Source organism: Acanthaster planci, linkage group LG15 (assembly GCF_054643075.1).
Source record: "Acanthaster planci isolate LZ-2023a linkage group LG15, COTS_SCS, whole genome shotgun sequence".
Classification (NCBI taxonomy): domain Eukaryota; kingdom Metazoa; phylum Echinodermata; class Asteroidea; order Valvatida; family Acanthasteridae; genus Acanthaster; species Acanthaster planci.
In genome coordinates, this window is record NC_141791.1 from 130,987 (window position 1) to 149,743 (window position 18,757).

General features: G+C 39.4%; 2 protein-coding genes across 3 annotated transcripts; one reads left to right on the top strand and one right to left on the bottom strand.

Moving 5' to 3' along the window:
* The first annotated feature begins 218 nt into the window (after positions 1-218).
* Positions 219-16,497, top strand: LOC110974528 (bromodomain and WD repeat-containing protein 3-like). Of its 2 annotated transcripts, XM_022226244.2 has the most exons (34): positions 219-412; positions 526-584; positions 664-693; positions 889-948; positions 2,486-2,636; positions 2,894-2,992; positions 3,502-3,662; positions 4,257-4,478; positions 4,717-4,817; positions 5,065-5,135; positions 5,328-5,428; positions 5,668-5,807; positions 5,915-6,074; positions 6,350-6,484; positions 6,663-6,791; positions 7,001-7,226; positions 7,755-7,973; positions 8,086-8,269; positions 8,420-8,516; positions 8,705-8,866; positions 9,293-9,372; positions 9,556-9,736; positions 10,034-10,267; positions 10,483-10,607; positions 10,710-10,904; positions 11,059-11,120; positions 11,325-11,724; positions 11,925-12,063; positions 12,282-12,437; positions 12,828-12,980; positions 13,173-13,288; positions 13,383-13,696; positions 13,848-14,105; positions 14,553-16,497. In XM_022226244.2, exons 1-34 carry the CDS (start codon positions 364-366, stop codon positions 15,149-15,151), a joined length of 5,568 nt encoding a protein of 1,855 aa, XP_022081936.2. In that variant the 5' UTR covers positions 219-363; the 3' UTR covers positions 15,152-16,497. The 2 variants fall into 2 exon arrangements, with proteins under 2 accessions (XP_022081936.2, XP_022081938.2); XM_022226246.2 differs by lacking the exons at positions 219-412; positions 526-584; positions 664-693; positions 889-948 and adding an exon at positions 1,459-1,593.
* Positions 16,498-16,680: 183 nt separating this feature from the next.
* On the bottom strand, positions 16,681-18,362 carry LOC110974529 (uncharacterized). The gene has a single exon (XM_022226247.2). The coding sequence runs from the start codon at positions 18,254-18,256 to the stop codon at positions 16,946-16,948; it is 1,311 nt and encodes a 436-aa protein (XP_022081939.2). The 5' UTR covers positions 18,257-18,362; the 3' UTR covers positions 16,681-16,945.
* Between the last annotated feature and the right edge of the window lie 395 nt (positions 18,363-18,757).

Consider the following 18,757-nt stretch of genomic DNA (forward strand, 5'->3'; position numbering starts at 1 on the left):
AAATGGTATGAGGCGGAAGGATACAATTTCCCAAGCCAAGGTCATTGACCAATCTATTTGGAAAGAACTAATAAATGTCCACCTTAAGGTAATCGTATGTTAAGTAAATATTTATAATAATTCTTTTCCTATATAGATCCGCTAGTTTTGCTTCCATAGAATGTTTTTTTTCTTGTATGACTTCGTACTATTTATCGCGGAGGAGCCGAAGCACAGCTCGTGTCCATTGTAGCGCATCGGGTTCTGATGGCTCATATCTGCGGTTCTGGAATTCTACTAGAAATAACTGTGTTTTTTGGACATTTATAGCAGACGAACAAAGCAGAAATACTCATATCTGTGAATAGACTGCAATTTTCAGTTATGTCCGAAGGGGGAGGTGGCACTCGGAAGCCATCCCGGTTTGAATCGGGTAAGATTTTAGGCACTGTTTCAGCAGTATTTTGCCGCGTTTGTCACTACCGTTGTTTTGTTTTCCCCGTTGAAACATGGAATTGATTGAAAATTGTTCCTCCTTTTTTGCAGAATTATACTTCTTATTGGTTAAATTCCTCGCTGCTGGACCATGCAGAGCAACAGCAGAGGTAATTATTGTTCCTTTGAATTGGTTTGTAAGGTTGTATGTGATCCACCACTTAGACGTTTTCGTATTTTCTCATCCAGGTCCTGAAGAGAGAAGTCGAGCAGCACGGGGTGAGTACAGTGCTTGCCATGTTTACGTGTTTCAAAATATGCGCTTTTTCGCGCAACTTTTTGCCGATTATCATCGAATTTTCCGACAGATTAATTTTATTTTGAGTTTTAAATATGCAGATCGTTAGTTTATTAGTTGTTTTCCATATGTGTATCAATTTTTCTTTGTTATTTTTGAAAAATTCTCATTTTCAGCTATTTCCAACTCGATTGGATTGGCTGGGAAATGAACATCAAAAGAGCTTCGAAAACTTGGTAAGACACGCGTTAAAACTTTTTTTACCGTAGTCAAATTGAATTTTTACAAAAATAAATCTGAAAATTACAAAATATTTTATGATGATCCCAGTCAAGTTTACTTGTAAGTACCATTTATTTCAAGATGTTTGGAAATCAAATTTTTGCTTTTTCGGCCATAAAAAAGAGCAAAAACCCCCGAAAATATGCTGTTTTCAATGCCCAGCTTGCAGCCAAGATATTTGCATAATGGTAAATGACTTGTCATCCGCTGACGTCGCGTTTCATTGCTCGGCGCTTCAACCAATAAGAACGTAGCACGCTCGTGATAGCGTAATGCGGGTGAACAGGTCAAGTCTATTTATATCAAGTGAAATGATTGGACAGTGGATGCAGTCACCAACATCTATCATGAATAATTCATGTTATATGGCGCGCTGATATACTGTGTAATGTATGCACAAGAAGAGTGTGCATGTACATGTACACTACATGTACAGTACATGTACAGTTACACCTCGTAATGTACATGTACTATGTACATGTACATTTTACATGTACGTGTACTTCCGTCCTCGGTTGTGTACATTTACATACATGTGTAAAGGTGATAAATTCATATATTTAAAGAGAAAGGATTTGCCTTTTCTTCATAGCACCACAGTATGTAACTATGCATTTTCACCTTATTCAGTCTTTATTATCTTCAAAACGAGACATGTCAGGAACAATTAATACACAATTTAGAGAACAAATTTTGAACTGCATGTTGTTTTTACTCCATCTCGCGTATTTTTGATCAAAATGAAATATTTTACAAATTTAGGCGGTAGGCCTAGGCCTATAGCACTTTCACAGCCTCCCTTGGTGTTCGGAGGATTTTGTTTTTCGCGTTTTGTTTTCCCACGGCTAAAATGCTGCATGGATCACCAAGGAGACTAGTACGTTTCACTAGACCCATGGAGGAATAATATTCCTGCATGCTCCACCACAATACATCATTACATGTACAATGTAAAGAAGTCAGTAATGTTTTATAACATCTCTCCCACAGATTCTGATTGATTTAACTAAAGTGATGACTGATTAATTTGATTTCAAGTAAATACATGAGATACATCTACTGGAATAAGAAAATGGCGAAAAATTTTACTGCATTTTATCAAAACTAGGCCTACCTCTTTGTGAACTCAGTTGTGCACACTTCAGAATATACACACCACGCAGCGTGCAGCAGCATGCATTGGTACACAGTGAGAGTCATTTGATAGTTCTGTGGTTGGTACATCCTTACAGATGTACATGTAGTTCTTTTGGCCGTGGCAAGCAAAACAGTAAAAAATCACATTCCATGTGACCATTTCCTACCTCTGTGATGTACTAACTCTCAGCTAGTCAAGATACAGAATTTGTGGGTGATGAGGTGTTAAAAATAAAAAATAACATACTGTTACATTTTAATTAAATTGTCCTGAATGTTCAGTTGTTTAGTAATATTGGTAAATTTAAATTGTTATCTAGTTTTATCAGTGTTAATTGTTTTCTTCAACACAAGGCAAATTCCAACCAGCATATTAACAGTGACCATCTACTGCAAATATGTGAGCGAATTGGACCGCTTCTTGACAAGGATGTTAAGCCAAGTGTTTGTGGTGTCCGATCATTACTTGGCGGAGGTACACTTTCACTCCTTCGAACCTCACAAGGTAATATGAAAGTTTAGGATGTTTTATTCATTGTTTCAGTTTATGTCATCACTTGTTCATAATGTGTGCAAGAACAGAATGAGATGTCACTTGATATATTTGTAATGGCAAATATGGAAATTATAAGAAGTTAGAAAAGGCAACTTTTCTTGGTGAAATACCTTAAGACTCAAATTTAAGAGCTCTTAATTGGTGAATGATATTGAGTATATTATTTGCTCTTCTTTCTTGGTTTTATCAAAACCTTTTGTTTGTAGATGTTAAGCCAGCTCTATGGTCGCCGTCATTTTTCTCTGCTACAATTCATCGAAGGCCCCTCTTGCCTCCTGCCAAGCGCACCAAAAATGTTAACACGTGTAAGTTCTAGCTTCAAATCAATTTGTATAATATCCAAGGTTGATTAATACATCCTTTCGTTAAGTAAGATTTGAAGTTTTGCATGGTGGATGAAACATGAGAAATGGGTTTGCGGGTACACCATGCAATCAATCTGTTTTGGACGAGGTGTGTTCTTAAAAGAACGGGTGAGTATAAACTTGATGTTTCGGCCAGTGTGCTCTGGCCGTCCTCAGGAAAGTGTGCTGGACTGGAGTAGATAGCTGGTTATAAAGGCAATACAGGATTCGCAGGATTCTTTTGTTGTATTATTTCCCTTATCCCGTTAATACATTTTTTGCTTTGACTTGAGATCTTAATTCTGCCCTGGGAGGTGTTTTTGAACCCTTTTCAAAACACAATCGCAGGGAATCAAATGCAGTTATTGACATTTTGATAAACATGTAAATATGGAGGGGGAACCTCAAATGGAAGTATCCTAATAATTTATTTTCCTTTTCTTTTCTTTCTTACTTTTTTTGTGTGATAGTCCATGTGTTACAGGGCCGACTCAATACTGGTGTGGCGAGAAAGAATCAAGTGTTTCCCACATCACAATACAGTAAAACAACTGTTCACCTGCGAACACTTGGCCACCTGTCATCAGTGTACTGTGTTGCTTTTGATCGCAGAGGCACACGGATCTTTACAGTGAGTTTCAAATCTTTAGACTGCAATACAAAGTTTCAAATGCAAGAATGTGAGAAACGAAAAGGTTTTATAAAAAGTTGTTCCTGTCCATGTATAGACCTTTTTCCTGTGATGTCAAAATCGTGCTGGACCGCGATGTGCTGTGATGGTAATCTACTTATTCAAGATAAATTAGTCAAACATGCTGCGTTCGCATGTGCGCTTGCACGTGGTTGAAGGTGCCCATAGGAATCTATGTGATCACTGTGGCCAAGGCAGTCCACAAATGATGGTATTGTTTACATTTAGTGCAATCCAGTCACGTGGGTTAAAAAGGTCTACAAGGCTGTAGAGTATTGAAGTTTGATATCATTTTGAACCAGGACGTGTAGTACAAATGAATGGAGTACGCACATTTGTGGATTCGTGCACTGCTCCTCGTGCTAATGCCTTTTACACTCATACATGTAATTGGGCACGTAATGTTTTCATTTTGGTGCTCTGTAACCTTGCCTGGAATTAATATGATGAGGATTTATGAATATGGATGAATATATGATGAATATGATGCTGTTTTCAGTAGATTGTACTTGGTTGTCTCTACAAACCTATCAGGGAGCAGATGACCATCTTGTCAAGATTTGGAGTGTCGTTGATGGTCGTCTACTTGGCACACTACGTGGCCATGCCTCGGAGATTGTTGATATGCATCTCAACTATGAGAATACCCTGACTGCAGCAGCAAGCATTGACAAGGTGATACGAGTATGGAACATGCAAACTTTGGCTCCAGTAGCTGTCTTGACAGGGCATACAGCTATGATAACATCACTAGAGGTAAACCAGAAGTGTTTAGATAAATAATTTGGTAGTTGTGTAATTTGACTTACATTTATATAAAGGCAAATGCATTTAATTCCTACCCTTCTAATGTGTTTTCTGTCTGGTTTGGTTAATTATGACTGCTAGCTCTCAGCTATGGAAGTATATAACAAGGTTCTTGAATGCTTAAAGCTTTGTCCTTTATTCAAGCCATTTCATCATTTTCCCAAATATGTTGCAAATTTGTAAACAGTTTTCACCTTATAATCGTGGCCACAACCGCTACATGGCAACTACAGGTTCTGATGGAACATTATGTATCTGGACATGGAATGCAAACTCTCAGGTGTTCAAGTAAGTTTAATGATGGGTGTGATGTCTAGCCATTGGGTTTTCAGCTGTTTATATGTTCTTGAGCTAGACAAGAATATATATGTAAGAATAGGTGTCTTATTCATTAAGCTCTGTGCCCTTTATTGAGCCGAGATTTTTCCTTGTGTGTCTTTCAAATTATGTAATTTCATTCCAAATATCCCAACTACACAAAATTTGGTGTAACTGCTTGATTCATGTTTGAATTGTTATTCCTGACTTCCATCAGCAACAGACCAATCCGATTCCAGGAAAGATCCAGAGCAGGAAGCCAAATGCTGTGTCTCTCATTCAGTCCAGGTTCGTTCAGACCTTTAATTTAACAGTTCTCACACTTTCAAGGATTCAGCCAATAAAAGTCAAAAGTTTTGATCCACAAGTTGCTAATATTTGGAATGTTCCTGTAAAGGGTACAGAATTATTGAAGAGAGGCTGTGAAACTTTTTCAGAGAAACTTTTAATCTTTGTGATTTATTTTTATATCAATTTTAGGGGGTGCATTCTTGGCAGCTGGTAGTTCCGATGCCTCAATTAGAGTGTACATGTTTGGTAGCAATGGACCTGAGAAACAATGTGAATTAGAGGCCCACACAGTAAGATTTTATTTTCTTTCGTGTCCTTCATCGAGACTGTAATACTTATGATTTCTTCAATATTTAAATGAAACCAAAGTTTATGTTTATAAAAGCTCAGCTCACAATTTACTGTATTAATGGTAAACAAACCAATAAGTATTTTCAAAGGTAGAATGGTGTGGATAATTTGTAAAGTATCCAACTTGCTTGAAATGGATGGTGTCTTTAGCCTTGACTTTTCACCTTTTCTGTGAAAGGATCGTGTGGATAGTATAGACTTTTGCCATTCCAGCGAACGATTTGTTAGCGGCAGTAAGGATGGAACAGCTCGGATTTGGCGATATGACAGACAAGAGTGGAGAAGTATCCTGCTGAACATGGATGTCCGTATACCTGGGTAAGTTCCTAAAAAACTGTTAGTTTACTCTAGTGAACCTGTTTCAACTAATTCACAGCCTCTGTAAGTGATAGCATAACTATTGTTTTGTGTTAATTATGCTACAGAGCCAAGACTCCCGGAATTGATGATTCCAATAAGATAATGAAGCACAGAGTGACAATGGTTGGCTGGGATCTTGAAGATAGGAGAGTTGTTACTGCAGTCAATGATCATTCCTTGAGAGTGTGGGATTCACGTACTGGTAAACTCCTCCAAGAACTCTACGTAAGTCAAACTTAATTTATATTTATTTCACTTCCCAAAGAATGAGATTTACCAGTCAATTAGGACTTTGTTTATGTATTGTGCTTGCAGTTTGATGATGAGGTTGGGCTGCTAGTATTGTGTGTCATTATAATAACCGTTTCATTTTTGTTGTATTATAAATTCATATTTCTTAAATTAAGCAATATCAACAAAATTAAATGAAAGGTTTAAGTTAATGTCATAACGAAATGATAGATTTTTTTCTGGATAAATTAATTTTGCTCTGTGCACAGTCTCACACAGATGAAGTGTTTGTGCTAGAAGGTCATCCAACAGATACAAGGATTTTCCTGAGTGCTGGACATGATGGTCTCATCATTCTGTGGGATCTGGATACCGGTTGCAAAATCTACAGCTACTACAATAACGTAAGCTCAATTCTGTTGGGCTGAAATTACCTTAAGTGTGCCACAATTCAATCAGCCAGGACCATGTAGAGAACTCTTTAGAGGCAGAGTGGGTTGGGGAGTTGGGTGTTACCTATTCACAAGAGATTCTTCATCAATTTGAAGGTCACCAAAACTTTCTTGATTTTTTTCCTTCCAGATTGAGGGGCAAGGTCACGGTGCTATGTTCGATTGCAAATTCTCTCCTGATGGCCAGCACATTGCTGCTACAGACTCACATGGACACCTGCTCATTCTTGGTTGGGGATCCAGTGAACGATACTCTAAGGTTTGTGCAAAATAATTGTTCAGTCTTTGGCTTTCTTCACATACATGTATTGCATGGTGTTGTTCATCATCCATGAATGTTATGCCAAATAATCTGTAAACCTTTTTTACTTTGGATTATTAAAGGCATCACACAGGAATGTATTCAAAACATCTACATTAATGTTGCCTGATTTGTATTTATGTTTCTCTCTCTATTCATCTCTGCAGGTGCCTTTTGAACAGTTCTTCCATACTGATTACCGCCCACTCATGCGAGATAATAACAACTATGTCTTAGATGAACAAACACAGCAAGCTCCTCACCTGATGCCCCCACCTTTCCTGGTAGACATGGATGGTAATCCTCATCCTATCCAATACCAGAAACTGGTACCTGGACGAGAGAATTGTACATCCAGTGCCTTGGTCCCTCAGATTGGTGTAGCTCCAAATGGTAAGTAATAGGCACACGCTAATCCCACTTCTGACACTACAAGTGTTTAATTTCAAAGTTCATATTGTAATAATAATAATTTATTCATTTATAAAGCGTAAATTTCATATAGATATGTTCAAATGCTCTTAACAATGAAGACATTAAGCGTGGAACAATGTATACATTTAAACATGGTTGAACCGATGGCATACAAGGGTGCCTCGGGCAGTTGCCAAATGACCCACATTCACCAACATCAGTAAAGGGGAGACAGTGAGAAGCAGTTACAGTTTTAGAGGCGGGAGGAAAACCCCAGAGGAATATTCTGGGTAAAACCCATGGAGTCAGGTAGGGACTGAAAACCCAATCCACATGTGGACCAGGCCTGGAATCGAACCCGGGACCACAGAGGTGGAAGGCGAGGAAAGAACTACCTTTGCCAATCTGACTCTCATATTTACAGTCTTTCTTTTTTGTACACAAATCAGTACAAGTGATTTCTGCCAAATTTGACATGAATGCTTGTGACATTTTGTTGAATTTTAGGAGAAAATGAAGTCATCAGTCAGCCTGTGAGGGCACAGGGATCTTTTGCTCAGGAATCAGCTGCCTTGAATGAATCCCATCAAGCATCTAGCATTCTGGATGAAATGATTGAACAGATGCAACGAGAGCAAGATGAACAGCAGGGAATTTCTGCTGCTTCCGCTGCAATGCCTCCTCCTGCTGGTGCTCCAAGTGCCCGCCCAACCACACCAAGTAGAGGTAAATAATACACTGTCAACCAAACTGCTGTTATTTTGGAAAATTATTGCATCATGTAACCTGGACATTGTATTGCATCTCCTCTGAATTTATGTGATATATGGATACTTAGGTAGCCTTAATGGACCCCTTAGTCCCTCCGCTGTTTCCCCAAGAGGAGTGAGGCTTAGCGGTGAGATAGAAGGTGTACGCCAAGCTACTGGGAATGTTCCCATCAGCCAACAAGCTTCACAAGCTGATCTCCTAGCTTGGAGTGAAAGAGTTGTGGTTCCAGAACTTCCTCCATCCATCTTAAGGTAATATTATTTTCTGATAGGGACCAGGTGAAGCAAATGAGAAGAATCAGGGATTTAATGTTTTCATGTAAACAAATTTTTAAGCCTTCTCTGCAGTTTTTGTTTTCCAAGTGGTAAATTTTCATCTTTTTTTTTAATGGGAATGTGTAGAAGTTTGGAGAAAAGACGACAGTTGTTATTTGAAGAGGAACTAGCTCATTTCAAGGTGGAAAAGAAGAGGAAACCATCCGTTGCTTTCCTTCAAAGGGTAAGAAGGAGTCAAGACTTGCCTGAGATAAATGTGACATTCTCCCTCCTTATTTGGTATTATGATTTGCACAGTGTTGCTATGGTTTTGCAGAGCAGCAACACTTTTGTATTGCCAACATTATAAAGATACAGGTATGTTAATGAACTGAAGACTCACAACTGACTTACATCTGGTTGCCATGGCAGGAAGATTCAAGTGACTCACTGGATCGACTAAGGAAGAGAAAGAAAAACGCTCATGGGTATGGTACCCGTTCAAGCCGTGAGGCCCTTAGAAGGGAACGTAGGGAGCAACGAGAGAGAGAACAGAGGGAACAAGACCAGGAAGCGATGAACACAGATGATGAGGTAAGGCTGTGTCTGGAATAGGCTTCCAGAGTTGTCAGAGGGTTGTCAGAGGGTTGTTGAGTTGTCTGTACATCTCCGCATATTTCCAATGGAGTGAAGATCTAGTCCTAGCTCTAGACAACAGGTTTGGATGCAACCTAAGACTGCTAGCAAACTTACACTACTGTGCTGGTTTGAAAGTAGAATATTTTTATCCCTGTTAATTTAATCAGTCCTTAGCCGTAATTCCTTTCACATCAATGAAGGAAGTCCATAAAATGATTGCCCCAAGTATACCAGAATCTTAGGAAAAATTTTGATCCATTTGGGGGCTCTTAATTTAATCAACTAGAAGCCAGCAGAGGGGCAAGAAGCTCTAATGCCAACCTTAATTCCACCTTCTCTTTCTCTTTACACCTGTGATTATTCATTTATCTTCATCTCCAGGGAGAAGATACCTTAGTGATGAGTGGTGGAGAGACGACTGAAGATGAAGTGGAATGGAACAGCAGCAGCGATGGAGGAAGGTCGGTTCTTAACATGAATGTGTTCCTCTTTATTGCGTTAATGGGCAAACATTTATGCCTGATAACACGAGACAGAGTTTTTAAGTCGAACCATGTCCTCCAATTAACACAAGACTGTATGTGAAGTGAATCCAAATGCTTGTAAAGGTTTACATTAAATGCCCCAATTGTCCAAATTTTTAGTGAAACAAGCGAGTATTCAGATTGGACGGCTGATGTTGGAATTAATCTAGAGCCACCCAAGAGAAGTCAGAGACAGATTAATCGTCGAAGATTTGATAGTGGTTCCGATGAGGAAGAAGAACCTGGAACATCATCACAAGCAAAAACTAAGAGGAAAGAGTCCAAACCAAGGAAGAAAAAGGTTGGTTGATGAAAGTGACTTGCTTGTTAAATCTAATTCGTCCTCTTTTGAATGATGACACTGTGTTCTTGGAAGACTTGAAGAAGTGGAAAGAATTGCATACAATGATTGAACTAAAAGGGAAGATACAGGTTCAAACTCTCAATCTTACCACTAATATTGCTTCATCGTTATTTCTGTATACTTTACCCTCACTGCGGCTCTTGGGAATGAAACTGAGGGAATTGAAATAAAATTCAACCAAAGAACCACTCTCTCAAGCTTTCTGTCTCGATAAAATTCATGTTGTTTCTCCAGCCCCCAGCAACTGTCATCGAGGATCGAGAGCGTATTGAAGAACTCCCTGAGGAAATGAAACCACCTCGCTGGATTACAGACTCCACCCCACGAAGATGCCCTTACATTCCTCAGATGGGTGATGAAGTGGTTTACTTACGCCAGGGTCATGAATGTTATTATGAGGCAGTTAAAAGGTTGAACCTCTACAAGATCGACCTGAAGAAACAGCCATGGTATAACAGAAAGTTGAGGGTAAGTATGTTTCATTATTACTTAGAGCAACCTCGGCTTTTATATGTGATTGAGTGTGCTATTTTGTCTTTTACTCACTTCAGCTTGTTATCTGTTTAGGTTTTGTATGTTGTACTGTAGTTGTTTTTGCAATCATTTGCTTTTTGTTTTGCCATTTTTCCGTCTAAGTTATAACATTCTACCAGATGTATTTCATCATATTTTTCTTTCAACAGGAGCAAGAACTGGTCAAAGTTGTGGGTATTAAGTACCAAGTTGGACCTCCAACTCTGTGCGGCCTCAAGCTTGCCTTCATTGATCCTGAAACACGCAAACAGACAGGATCACATTTCTCCATCAAGTAAGTTGTAAGATGTGTTATTTTTAGTTATATCTGAAAAGAGGGAAGTGTTAACTTAAATTTGACAGCCTTCAACCTATGCTCATCCTTCAAATATTTCAGGTACCATGACATGTCAGACGTCATTGACTTCTTAGTTCTACGCCAGCATTATGACAACTCAATAGCGCAGAACTGGAAAGCAGGGGACCGGTTTCGATCCATGATAGATGATGCATGGTGGCTGGGTACCATTGTTGATCAGCAGCCCTTCCAAGTTGATTGTCCCGACAGCTTTTTCCAGTGTTACAATGTTGCGTAAGTATTCTTTAGATAATTTCATATCTATCATTCATTGGTTGCCATTGAAACAATTTGAATCCTAAAACACCCCCCAAATTTTTGTCTTTTTCACAGAAGCAGCCATACATGTCAAAATACTTTTTTGTTCACTCTAATTTTTTAAATCCAGATGGGACAATGGAGAGACAGAAAAGATGAGCCCTTGGGATCTGGAACCGATTGATGAAGACAGTAAGTCCTATGACTTTTTCCAACAAAAGTGCACTGTCTTCAAAGTTGTTTGAATTATCAAACCCTACACTTCCAATGGCATGTTTTTATGTTGCAAGAACGTAACATCGTTTTTTGCAGTCATTGCAAAAATTTATTGATTTATTATTTGTAGTTTCTTATGAACTTGTTTATGCCGATAGAACTTTGTTGTTAATTTCGTAGATTTGCCAGATGTAACAGGTGGTAGTGTTCCTGTCACTCAAGATGAACGCATGCAAGCCTTGTACACTCCTGACCCTGCTGAGTGGAGTGATCGTGACCCAACAGTTGAATGTGAACGTATCATTGCCTGTATTGATCAGGTCATGGGATTGCGGATAGCTCGGCCATTCAATGACACCGTGGATTTGAATGTCTATCCTATCTATGCTCACGTAGTGCCATATCCCACAGACTTAGCCAAGATCAAGACCCGTTTAGAGCTGCGATTTTATCGGCGGCTATCAGCTTTGATGTGGGAAGTGAGATTGATGGAACAAAATGCAGTACTCTTCAACGAGAAGGACAGTAAGATTGTTAAATATGCTGAGCTCATTACTAAACTCCTTCTTGATGTTATCAGGTAGGATATCCTTCTGCAATTTTGTTGTTAAGTCAACTTTCAAGTGATACTTTACTAATATGAGTCAACACTGGTGTCAACAACTCTAATTAATGTGCTTTTTTGGATGACGGCTCTGTAGACAATGAAATTCATTAATTCATACTCCTGATTGTGAGACTTCACTTCAGTTACTATGATCTATTTATTGGTTCTTCCAGGAATCCTAAATGCACTGATGCACTGGCTGTATATAGCAAACTTACAGGCTCCATGGATGCAGATGAGCTAGTTAAGATAGAAACTTCCTCATCTGGTGAAGACGATGACCGGCCATCAACTAGCAGAAAGAGATCTGCTGTGAGTCAAATGCTCAGAACCACAATCAGATTAATGTTCCTCTCTGTTGGAATTTCAAATTGAAACCCCAATGCAGGCAGATTTCATTTTAATTTCACATTCCAAAATGAATTTGAATGTCTGTTTATGGCTTGTTACTTTTAATGATTCCCCATCAAGTAATTTACTATTATTTCAGAACAACACACCAAAATGTACTGAAATGTTCAAATTTTTAGGAGGAGTATGGTTTGCCACCAGCTAAGAGAGTTCGTAGCCATTCCTGTTACAACACCAAAGCCTGGATCGGTCAGTGCAAAGAACTCATGCAAATGCTGTGGAACTGCCAAGACTCAGAACCATTCAGATATCCTGTTGATGAACTTAGATATCCTGTAAGTACTTATCATCACACTGAAGCCCTACCCCTCTATGGGACCTCAAATATGAACCTAATTGTAATGCTTGTCATTAATACTGCCATTTCCGTCCTGTGCATTTGAAGCATGTTTTTCACACAGCGACAAATACATGGACCTGTAGTAGTACAGTAAGTAGCTGCTATGGTGTTTTCGAAGTCTATGATGCCTTGAAGAGCTTCAGGAAAAAGAAAATGCCACTTGAGGTCATTGGTAATACTGTTTTATTAAAATAAAGTTATGTTGTAGTTGAAGATTCATGAAAACAACTCGTCTAGATAAAATTTCTGGCTGATAAAAAGCATTATAAGAGTTAAAATGAAATGCAGTCTTCATTTCTTATATTCTTTTTTGTTGCATTGCAAGGATTATCGAACAATCATCGACACACCAATGGATCTGAATGTTGTCCGTGAGCAGCTTGATGAGATGATCTATCAAGACCCCATGGAGTTCTGTAAAGATGTCCGACTTATCTTCACCAATTCCAAAAGTTACACACCAAACAAGAAATCGAAAGTAAGTAACTTCCTTTTCATTGCTTCAAATCTTATAAACACAATTGTAAAGTGAGTGTTCATCCTGTCAGTGTCACAGCTGTATCAGCTGCCATTCTCATTTCCTTGTTGGTGTTTTGAAGTTGGCAGTTTATTATGTAACTGTAATCATGCTAAATCCAAATTCTTTTGTTTCAATTTGCTTTCTTTCTAGATCTACTCCATGACACTGCGGTTATCAGCTCTTTTTGAGGAGCATTTCCGACCAATTCTCAGTGACTATAAAGCAGCATTGAAATATGAGAAGCAAGTCCGATCTGGGCTCAAAAGGTACCTTGTCTGAAATGCAAGACTTTTTCCCCAATCCTGTGATTAGTAGAATGATTCCAAGACTGACAATAAACAATCTCAAACTTGTTAACAGAAAACGGAATCTCGCCAACTTTGAGGATGCATCCTCATCTGGCAAAGCCAAGAGCACCTCAGTAGATGCATCTTCTCATAGTGAAGATGAGGACAGGGCAGGCCCCTCATCAAGGGCTGGGTCATCAAGGGCAGGATCATCATCAAGGTCAGGACCATCCCGTCCAAGTTCATCGAGAAATAGCATCAGGGATATGGCATCGTCAAGTAACAGACCAAGTACTTCAAGGCAGGCATGCTTCTCAAAAACCAAAGAGTCCAACCAGATCAGTACAAGAAGTGCCAAGAACATTCCTACCAACAGTAAAAATTCAGGTAAAAAAGAAGCCCAAGCTGAAGTCCTAGTTATTGTTTTAAAATAATGTGCCTCATATTGTTTATCATGTCCAACATGCATTTCTTGAACCCCAATCTCTGGAAAATGTTTCAGATTTTTTCCGTGAGTTTCCTTTTTGATATTTTGTAGGGAAATCAACATTTTCAAAGACAATAGCAGAGAGAGTCAAGCGGCAGACGGCATCTCGAACGTTAAGACAAATTGATGAAAAGGACAGTAAGAGTGAAAGTGAAGAGGATAATGAGGAGGAGGATGAAGACACAGAAGTAGAGCAGGAGGAAGAGCAAGATGATAAAGAAGATGAAGAGGACAATGAAGAGGAAGATATCAGTTGCTCGAGATCAAGGAGAAATGGACTCAGGAGAAGAGTTAGCACAAGAATAAAAGGTAAACTGCAAAGTTCACCGAGAGTTAAGAAGTATTTTGTCTAATAATACTGACTGAAAAAAAAAAAATTTGGTTTGGGGTGTAGTTTAGAAGCTTTTTGTAATACATGTGGCTCAGAATTGAAAAAGGGCTTGGGAAAAAATAACAGATTCATAGGTTAAATTTGATAACTTGTACTTGCTTTTTATCATTTGTTAATCATCAGTGATTGTTTTTCTAATTTTGTCACTTTGTAATGTGGAGTTTCTCAACAATTTGGACTCTGTGTTTGAGTGAGCACTAGATGATTTAATATTTGAGGGATAATATGTCTTCTCAGAAGCCAAAGTAGTGTTACAGACTAAATTGTAAAGGACGGATGTCTCTGATTTTTAATTCGAGCTGTCCAAGCCTCAGTAGGTCATCATTAAAAACCTTGAATCATTTTATAAACTTTATTTTTTTCAGCTTCCAAATCTAAACTCAGCAATGGTCATACCAAGAGGTATGCAACAAGGCAAAATACTGTCATAAGTAATAAAGATGAAGAGGAGGATGATGACGAAGAGAATTCAGACAGTGAAGGAAGTGAAAATGATTCCAACACAGAGAGCAACTCGCCATCAGGTTCTGAATCAGAGCCTGACTCGGACAACAGCTCTGAGGAGCCTTCGCGAGATAGTGACACTGAAAGCTACATGTCAGAAGACAATGAGAATCATCGCACACGTTCAAATAGGTCTCAAACTCGGTCAACCTCCAAGAGGAAAAGTAGGACTGTTAACCAGGATCCAACCAGGAGATCGCAGCGAACTTTGGTCAGGTCTAGAAGGAGGCTGGACTCCAGTGATATTGAATCAGACTTTGTGTCATCTGCACGCAAGCCTAAGACACGAAACCAGGGTAAACAGACAGTGATATATCGTGACCTTGACGAGGAAAGTGAGAATCAGTCCTATGACAGTGAAGATATGAATGGGGTTGAGGATGTAGTGACAACTGTCTCAAGTCGGGGCAGGGTACGACGAATGACACAGAGGGCACGTGCAAGCATATTGGGAGAATAGCACCTCCCTTACCTTGACGTCAGTGAGTTACAGGGTTAAGACAGGCAATGATTATGTAACTTGAGGGACTTGTAAGATGAAGAGAAAGACCTTTCTTTGCTTCTTTTTCTCTATATTTGGACAATTTGCTGTAATTTGCCCAAGTGTTCAGAATTGACCAGTGTTTGTTTTTGAAGTCAAAATGTCAATTTTTTTCTAGCTCTGCTCCAAGTACACACTGGAAAAACTTCAATGTTACCAGATGCATGTTTTTTTTTAAAGATTAATTTCACCCTAAATCAAACACTGTTCACGTCTTATGCTGTGGTTTTTCTTTCTCTGACTGTTCTTTTATTTTTGAATTTGATTGATCTTTGAACTCTGTGTCCCTATCCAAGATGTTGCTTTGAGTCACCAGCTTCTAAGCTGGCAGACTTGATTGTCTTTGTTTTCTTTCATTTGTCGGTTTGTTTTTTGTTTGAAGGACATTGGAGAAGGTGCTTAGAAATAATAAGAGTAAAAGTAATCTAGATGATTTTCAATTGGATTGTAAAGTGCTATGTTTATTAATTGAGATGACATAAATTGATAGACATGTACATGTAACTGGGTTCGATGTCGTCAGCAGGAGATCCGTCTTTCTCATATTTTGGCACCAATGCACCATTTTTAGTTGAGCCAACTGATACTTTCCCACTACCCAGGTCTGTTGAGTATTTTCTAGTACCATTTTTCGAAGTTTTTGCACTACTTTTAACCTGATTATCTTCAAATGTTTATTCTTTTCTTTATAAATGATATCCTTATCTGTTGGAAATAAACGAGCATCGGTATAAGTTTTGCATCAGTGAAGTAAGATGACGGCTCTTCAAGATCAGGAATAACATCCTTCTGTCAGTCTTAGTTCTACATCAAACACATGTATGGACCTTTACAAACGTCTTGTTGCAAGTGCTTCTCCATGCTACAGACAATCTGGTATCTGCTCTGCTATCAATGTGTCATCGAATGTTTGCTATAGTTACATAACACTCCAGGTGGTCATTGCCGATTCCTTTGAGACGTTGTGACGTTCTATTCCAGTACACCACTGCAGAGGAAAGCAGGGGAATTCATAATTGAAATGCCGGATTTGTTAATGTGGTTTTAGCGGCATATGAAGACAACACACACAGTAATGCGTGTTGGTTTGCATAGAAGTCTCATTTAAAATCTTGGGGCATTTTGCTTGTGCTTTTTCCCAGTCATCCACGCATGGCGATTAGTTTTATACCCATACAGTTATTTGTACTTTTGTACGTTGATTGTAATTTGTATGATCTTATGAGAAGGAACGGATTTAAATAAATGTTTACACGTTCACAGAATTACCCTTTTATCACTTCAACCGTTGTTCTCAGGCTGTGCATATTCGATCTGATAAACTTGATTTACTCTCGTTGGAATGACTTGGTGTAAAGTCGTATATACATTTTTTCCCGAAATTCATCTGAACGTTAAACTAACTTCTGCTTTTTGTCTTTCTCATTTGTGATGAAATGTTCGTTGGCATTTATGCTGAGTTAATCCACAATAGCATCCGACATTTGACATGAAGTTGGGGAGCCATTGATACATAGGTTGTGAATTACGTTTCTAGTTTACATGTACATGTACCTAAAAAGGTATCCATGTACATGTACACTATCAATGAGGGGGATCCTGATGAGTTTTCGGAGGAGAAGGGAGTGAGTCTTTCGTCTTTTCATCAGCAAAACACATGTAGTTTTATCGTCTCTGTCAAATAGAACACCAGAGGCAATTCAGATGTTTAGTTCAGAGGCAATTCAACTCCATGGCCCTCTGATGACCGGTCATTTCAAACCCCTGCATTTTCGCCCACAGTCGACACATACTACTGTCTTTTGTCGGCTGCTTATCAGAGCAGCGGAACCCCGAGTGTAGTCGATTGTCCCCTCTGTAATGAACCATCCTCATCTCAGTCTGAGGTGACAATGTGATGGTATCACCACCCAGTTTCACACCATGAATTTTGAAAAAGTGGACATTAATGGGTCTAACGACAGCCTTGTCTCGACCTGTATTGACTGGCGTCGGCTTTCGGCTCCGGAACTGATTCCGCTCGAAGACACTCTCGTGATGATGCTGCGTCTGATTGGAGATCCTCGTTTGGTTCCATCCTCGACAGAAAAACCAATTCTGAACCCTTAGTGATCCAATGGACTTCATGAATTCGTTATACTTTCGCAGGATATCAGTAATTAAGGGCACAGATGGATCCATGGGTTGTAAGAACTCATCTACGTCAATTTTGATCATCCAGTCAGCCCAGTGGCGATTCCGCCATAAACAATCATTCTCGTGGGCTATTTGAACTTCCAGATATGTCTTACCGGGCGAGTAGGCGTGAGCCCATGGGATGATGGTGAGAAATCCACTGTCAACGTATTGACGAACGGTCTGGTGAAGGGTAGAAGTATTGGAGTTGTCATATATGTAGACATGTTCAACCCCTAGGTACCGGTGATAATCCAACCATTTAGGCACAGCAACGTCCATGTCTTTCAGCATCGTACACATGGAGAGAAATCGCTTCTTTCCCTCACGCGGTTGCGAATGACACACAGTTATGTTCTCGTACGCTAAACTGGTGTTGGAGGCTCGTCTGAGCGCAAGGGTTAACTTCTGCATCCCGTACAGAGGTTCAGGCACTGGGCAAGTTAAAACAAAGACGTACTGGGCTCTAGCCCCAAATCTTTGGTAGTCTTTGAGGATGGGGTCGGCAACTCGAATCAACACCCTTCCCTTGGGTCCACGAAACTCGCAGAAGAATGAGTCCTCGTGCCAATTTTCGAACCAAAACCGAACTCCTACAGCCACCACTTCGTGACTGATTGGATCCGCGAAGACGGAATGGATGATGGGCATGTTAGACTTCTCGAGTTTTAACTCCAGGTAACAGCTTGGATCATAAAGTCGTGGACTAGAGTCGCTACCATTTCTCTCTTTCCTCCATAAGTTCCTTGTCTCCGTCTGAATTGTATAGTAGAAAACAGCAAACATTTGAAAGATCAGAATCATAGAGGAAAACATTTCAAGTGATCTTCTGAATGAATGAGTTGGCATAATGGCATTGTTCAGTTTTCAGGCCACACACTTGACTTGAGGCCTGATTTACAGCCGATATCTTCCAAAGGATATTACTTCGTTGTTGAGTGTCCCTTTTCCGTCACAGAGAGTCAAGGAGAACATCGAAGACTGGAATGTATGGCCTATCAGTTTATTCCCAAGAGGATATCTCAACTGCTCTGCGTCAATGATTCCTTTCGGTTGTAGAAATGAATATTCTACGAGAATATCGACAGATTCGTATCTGTTGCCGTATACTTTAGGTCATAATTTTATGACCATGAGTGTTTATCCTATTTGTACACAGGTCAAATAGCAGGGTATCTAGACATTAGCACAAGACGACATTGTATGTTAGACAGTCTATAAGAGAGTCATACACAGCCTGCAAGACAGTTTTGGATCACCTCATATTAATGAACACGCCTGAGAGTCATGACTGACCACACTGTGAGTGAAACGTAAGTCAACAGGCGTAATAATTTAAACTAACAAAGA

Excerpts from the sequence above, each read along its gene's own strand:
- LOC110974528 (XM_022226244.2), top strand. The coding sequence starts at position 364 with ATGTCCGAAGGGGGAGGTGGCACTCGGAAGCCATCCCGGTTTGAATCG. Across the intron at positions 2,993-3,501 it reads CACCAAAAATGTTAACACGT|TCCATGTGTTACAGGGCCGA; the intron begins GTAAGTTCTAGC and ends TTTGTGTGATAG. Across the intron at positions 6,075-6,349 it reads AACTCCTCCAAGAACTCTAC|TCTCACACAGATGAAGTGTT; the intron begins GTAAGTCAAACT and ends CTCTGTGCACAG.
- LOC110974529 (XM_022226247.2), bottom strand. The coding sequence starts at position 18,256 with ATGCCAACTCATTCATTCAGAAGATCACTTGAAATGTTTTCCTCTATG.